The sequence below is a fragment of the Lipotes vexillifer genome, unplaced genomic scaffold (genome assembly GCF_000442215.2).
Source record: "Lipotes vexillifer unplaced genomic scaffold, Lipotes_vexillifer_v1.1 scaffold1578, whole genome shotgun sequence".
Lineage (NCBI taxonomy): Eukaryota > Metazoa > Chordata > Mammalia > Artiodactyla > Lipotidae > Lipotes > Lipotes vexillifer.
Window position 1 is genome coordinate 452585 of NW_006782730.1, and position 6453 is coordinate 459037.

A 6453-nucleotide genomic window follows, 5' to 3' on the forward strand; every position below is an offset into this window, starting at 1 on the left:
AAAAAAAAAAAAAAAAAAAGTGAATTTTATGATACATGAATTATATCTCAAAAAATAAAAAAAGTTACCTTGCAGTACAGCCACCAGCCCTGTGCTGATTCCAGAAACAATGTCACTGAGGAGCCATTCCTTTACGCGATATGCTGGCAACCAAGATGCTATGGGGAACAAAGAAAGGGCAATTCTCTTGGCCTTTTGTGCAGAACAGCTGAAAACATTGAAAGCCACCGTTCAGTTATTAATATCCGATTTTAAGTTTAGTACCTATTTTAAATGGAAAATTGGTAAAGATAATATTATCATTTCACTAACTTTCCCACTAACATTCACCTCCTTACCCATATCAACTGCCCCCAAAGGATTGACCACCACCAAAGGATTTTGTTTTTTAAGAAAAATGTTGCTTTTCTTTAGCCACAATTGAAATTATTTGTCATCCTCAGCTTGACTTTACAATACTTTGATGGAGAATTTTCCTCTGTCCTCATCTATCAGTTCTCTGATATGGAGAGATTGTGTTGAGAGCCAAGATTGGTGTTCATTTCAGAGACTACTTTTCTAGCCCTGGCAGGAAGTAGGAGGTTTGGAAACCAAAGATAAAAAGACTTTGGAGAGGGGGGAAAAATATTTGAAAAAAGAAATATTTAAAATCTTTAATAAGTAGCCAATTATAAATATCTGTTGGAAAAAAAAAAAAAAAGACTTTGGGCTATAGCCGAAAGAAGAGCTTGGAAGCTTAAAAATTTCAGAGAAAGTGCTTCATTTACTCCTAATGCCAGTACCTTAAAAAAATATCTTACCGGAACCACTTTTTGAGATGATCCAGAAGTGTCTTATGATGTCTGTGTTTCTTCTTATGTTCTTCCCCAAAAGCCTTTGTGGAATACACTGGCCTGGCTACGACGTACTGATTCCCGATGGGTTCAATCATTCTGCTTTCTCTGACCGTTGTGGTAAGTAGAAGACCTTTGGAACTATGTGGCAAACCCTTCTTGCCTTTAGCAGGTTAAAAATGCCTGAAACCAAACAGAGCTTGCTTCTTAAATAACTCGGAGATAATGTGATGCAATTTACAGATGAGTGAGCTCTGAACTGAATGTTACCACCTTTTGAGATCAAAAGAGGCTGGATTAAGGGACCTAGATTGTGTTTTGCGACTGTGATAATCGCTTTTTACTGCAAGGAGCTGGACACAGCTCCTCTGGGTAAGTAAACAAGGGCTTTGATTGATTTATTTTTAAAAGATTGCCAAAAAGCAATAGAAATTGACTCAGTTTACTAACCAGTGAGTGCATTTTTGACTTGTAAAGCGAGATCTCAAGAAAGGAATTTATTTAAAAAAATTTTTTTCCGCAATGTTTCTAAAGTTATGGCACTGGGAGTACTGGGACAGGTAGATTTAAAGTCTATTCATTGCCCCTAACTCTAGTCAAGGCTGTTCCATTTGACCCATCAGAATTTTTGTAATGTATTATAAAATGTTTTTAATTTGTGAAATTCAAGGATATTACCCATTTAAGGTATTTTCTTATTATTTCTGGGAATTAAATAGAGTTTTATCATTTGTAGTTGAGGAAACTACTCAATTTACTTAACCTTTTTGAGCTTCATTTGTATACTTGGAATAATAATACTCATTACAAGGGGATGATGAAAATTAAATGAGAATGTTTTCACAGCATCTAGCATTGCTTCAAATCACCTAGCATTGCTTCAAAGCATCTAGCACACTGCAAGCATTCACTAAATGGTAGTTCTTATTCTAACTATTTGCATTTTCTGCACAAGACTGTTAATTTCTTGGTTCTTATCTAATTCTTTTTACTACAGTTAAAAGATCAGTTTTGCAAAAGTGTTTTTATGCACATTATCTATTTAGCCCTCACAATTCTTTGAGACAATTACTGTTATTATTCTTGTCATCTTCTTAAAAATGAGAAGATAATAAATAGCACATAAAAGTCAACATAAAAATCTAAGAATCTTTTCCTCAGGTCATACAGCTAGTACACTGTCAAAAATACGACTTCTGTTTTCAGACTTTGCTATTTCTTCTGCACCACGCAGCTTCTCTTTTGTCCAGTGTGAACGGAATTGAAGAACCTTCCAACTAACTGTTGGCATTTTGCCCACTAATCTTCATTCTGTATCATAGTTATTAATTGAATTATCTCAAACTAGATAGTACCTTGTTACATGGTGCTTTTCCAAAGCTCAAGGGATTTTTAGCATGTTTGCAGAGCTCAAGTTATAACCAGGAATCAGATGCTGGCCTCAATTTCTGACCCCACCTGATCTCTCTTTGACACCCATTTCTTTCCCCACCCCATTCCCTAGCTTCCTCCAACGTCCTTTCTATTGACCTTCTCTGACCACAGTGTGGTGTTTCTGCCCCAGCCTCTGGCTTGACCTCCAGCATTTGAGACCCCGTGAACTTATGACTGTGAGATCGCCTTTGCTATTCTTTCTGAGCCTCCTCCAACCCCAAGCTGCTTGTCCTCCTTGCTTCTCATTTCTATTCCCTCTCCCACCTCTCCACGCTCAATTCCCGTGTTATATCCCACTAACTATATAGCACTTTCCATTATCAAAAGGACTTGTACGTGAAGGCAGGGGTTGGCTTACTCAGTGCTGTGCATAGCAAGGATTTTTATCCTTGTTTGCCAACTACCAACCATATGGTTGGGACGTTTACACGAGATCTATCCCACGTTAGTGACTCTTGACACCTCAGGTCTCTTGCAAAGGCTGTCTTCAAGAAGAGCTTTAATCCTTGAGGTATGCAACCTAGCCAACATTATTATTATTATTCGGCCGTGTTGAGCAGCTTGTGGGATCTTATTTCCCCAGCCAGGGATTGAACCCTGGCCCCCATAGCAGTGGAAGCATGGAATCCTAACCACTGGACCGACAGGGAATTCCCCAACCTAGCCAATTTAGGATGAAGATGACTCGGGTACTGTGCATTCTATTTCTGGCAGATGCTGCCATGGACAGAAAAAGAAAAAAGATGCTATTTTGTTACTTTACTCGTATTTTCATCAAGTTTTTCATGGAAACTCATTAGTTCTCTTCCTTAAGAAAGATCCTGAAAGTGCTTTTTTTTCTTCCTTTTGCTGCTGCACATTTTCTCTCTGCTAAGTCACAGTCTAATTTTTTTGGCCAGTGACAATGATTGCAGATATAACTACATCTCTATGAAGCTTCCTTCCCTGAGGATGACCATGCCCTGGCTCTTTAGTGGATCAAAGGCCTGAGCCCTGGCCATCCTGCCACTGCCTGGGAAATGCCACCACCTCATGCCCAAGCGCTGACTACAAGGCGAGTGCTCGAGGGCCGGCGTCAGGGTGGCTTAAGAAATCTTTCCAGAATTTAGAGCGAGAGAGCTTGAGGGCCACCATTCCAATCTTGTGGTTTTCCCCTAGCTGCCATCACTGCTCCCAAAAGCTACTGCCTCATATTCCACATGTAACCAGGGACTTCCCTGGTGGCCCAGTGGTTAAGACTCCATGCTTCCAAAGCAGAGGGAACTTAAGATCCCACATGCCATGTGGCGCAGCAAAAAAAAAAGCTTTTAAGAAAAAATATTCCACATGTAACCAGCCATCTGAGCCACTACATCGACCATCCCAATGGTGCCTCTGCTGAGAAAAACTCCAGATTCTCATAAATTAATGTCATTCTCCAGTTCATCATTTCTGGGATTCTTGAGAATGACCTACTTTAGTAAGGAATTCAAAAGTGATTTTTCTTAACTTAAAAAAAAAAAAAAAAAACCTGAACATGTTACCTTTTCCCCAGAAATTCTTGGAAAACTTTTTCTTGGCTCCTAGAATGAATTCCAATTTCAAATATTACACCCTCATTAATGTACACCTTTTCATGTTCTGTTTTATATTCATGCCTCAAATTTTTCTCTGGGTTTCTTAGGGTATCAGTGGCTTTGGGGGGATTGAAATTCATTCTCAGGCACTTTTCCTCCTAATAATTTTTGAACTTTAAGCCTTGTTTGTGCACATTTCCAGTCTTGCTTCCTTTCCTAAGATGTGTTCTTTAAAATTTTTTGGCCTTTATTACATATAAATTACATACATAGACACATGCACATACATACATATACCTACATATCTTGGTCCTGTGGCTTAGTCATACACGTTTGTCTTTCTCTGCTTTTTTTTTTTTTGAGCAGAAATTTAGTCCTGGGATTAATTCCTGAAGTTCAGTTTTTTCTATTTTAACTATTCTGATTTAGTAATAACATTTTGATACTTCTAGGAATTAGGGATAGTCATGCACATTACCCATCCGCCTAACCCCTCTGAGCTCCACCCATCTGCACCCTGCAGCGCAGCACTGAGTGTCACCAGCTGGCTTCCAGCTACCTGGGCACCTCCATTCTGCCTGCCCCACTCCCCGGGAAGTGTCGATGGCCATGACCTTTGCATGTCTCAGCATTTATCCATTTAGTGTTCTAGTCTTCAGGGGTCTGCCCCTTCTGTGGGAAACTAATTTGAACCAAGATGCTCATAAGCAATGCTAGTATTTTTCTTTAATTGGTGGTAACTTGAAAGCAGGAGGGAAGCAGGTGTGCAGAATATTTCCCAGCCCCTCCCCAGTCACGGTAGGTAACCTCTATCACCCTTGCACAAGGTTGGCTCTCAGTGACTCCACCCCTCCGTCAGACCTCAAAATACCCCTGTGCCAGTCGGTAGAAAACCAGAGGTAAGCCAGGCCTATTTCATGAATTGGTCCTTGGACAATGGGAAAAACAGCCGTGTCTTGATAGCTACATCTGGGGGAGAGATGGGAGAACAAGCAGACTAACGGCTCTGCTGAGCACCCTCAGAGGGACCCCATTCTGCAGTCAAAAAGAAACCAGAAATCGAGGGCACGTAGATCCACATTCTGGATGATGTCAAGCTGAATGGAAGCGGGGAGATAATGGCATCAAAATCATAGAGGGACAGAGTGGTGGTTAGGAGTCACTGGGCTGGGGATGAGTGGGAAGGATGTGGGTGAAGAGAGCTCGGGGCGGAGGCTGATCGTGATGAAGAAAGGTCAGAAGGGTCAGAGGTGGGGCAGGCTATACTTTCTAGCTAAATGCTGTGATTCTTGTGTGCTTCAGCCACTTTGGAAACACAGTAAGGTAATTAATTAAGCTGTGGTATAGATGTGAAGTTGAACCTGGTAGCTCTTTGGGAGAAATAAATGTGTCCATTATCATTTAGAACATAAAAAGCACTCCTGTTTTCCTTCCACCCTTTAGTCATGATCCTTGGAAAGCTATGAGCATCTCACAAACCCTTCCAGATTGCTTTTGAAGCCAGAGTCTTCCCCTGAAGAGGGGATATGCTGACGTAGAAGGCAATTAAAGGTGGTGGGGCTGGAATGAGAATCCTGAGGGTGTGGGGCAGTATCTCCAAAGAGTCCCAAAGGTTTTTTTTTTTTTTCCACAATAATATGGATGATTCACACAGCTCTAGTTCAGTGTCCATAGTGGGCAAGAACGTAACAGGTATTTTGTATTGCTTATTCAAGAAATCTGTGTATGTGACACAGATTTATAGTGGTCTTCTAGGAACTTAACTCAGTTTTATCTTAATCTTAGTTCAGGCACTATAGTTATTATTGACAATTCTTTTTATTGGCAATTATTATTCTTGACCATCTACTGAAAAACTCAGTCAAACCTAACTGAGTTGGGAGGTACAACAGAAAAGAGTGGGAACTGGGCAGCTAAGTAGACCTGCCTTCACATCCTTGCTTTGCCATTGCTTCATTGTGTTGCTATGGGCAAATGCTCCAAGCCTTAGTTTTTCTCATGGTGAAAGGGGATGTCATTACCTCCCTGGTAGGACTGTTGTCTAGACTGAAAGTGAGGTATGTAAGGAGACACTTCTTAGCTTTAATTGCACAGATAATAGTTTCAGGATGGAGTTTAATAACTGGGTAGACCTTACATGACAGTCAGCTGGAACCTGTCTGAAAATGTTAGTGCCGCCATCTTTTCTATAATTTTGTGTTTATTCTGGACTTCTCCAGAATTCGAGCTTTTCCATTCCCACCCATTTATTTTAACATAATGTTAAAGCATCTCCTATCTCACTTCTTAGCATGGTATACAAGGCCCCGCATATCTTGGCTCTGGCCTACCTCGAGACTCTTCACTCCTCCTTCATAATTACAGCAGTTTCTTAACAAACCATGATATTTAACACCCCCTCCCCCCATTCCTTTGCACGCATTGTTTTCTTTATCTGTGTTCTCCTCGAACACCTGGTAAATTCCAATTCATCCTTAAAAATACTCAGCTGGGGCTTCCCTGGTGGCGCAGTGGTTGGGGGCCCGCCTGCCGGTGCAGGGGGCGCGGGTTCGTGCCCCGGTCCGGGAGGATCCCACATGCCGCGGAGCGGCTGGGCCCGTGAGCCGTGGCCGCTGAGCCTGCGCGTCCGG

At 41.4% G+C, this 6453-nt stretch overlaps 1 protein-coding gene across 1 annotated transcript in view; it reads right to left on the bottom strand.

The window, feature by feature from the left end:
• The window catches only part of SLC26A3 (solute carrier family 26 member 3), a 27337-nt gene extending 26406 nt beyond the window's left edge, over positions 1-931 (bottom strand). Inside the window, exons 1-2 of the mRNA XM_007455379.1 lie at positions 801-931; positions 69-208 (exon numbers count right to left, since the gene is read on the bottom strand). Of these exons, the coding sequence (XP_007455441.1) occupies positions 69-208; positions 801-931 (271 nt within the window). The remainder of the gene's footprint in view (positions 1-68; positions 209-800) is intronic.
• Positions 932-6453: the final 5522 nt, after the last annotated feature.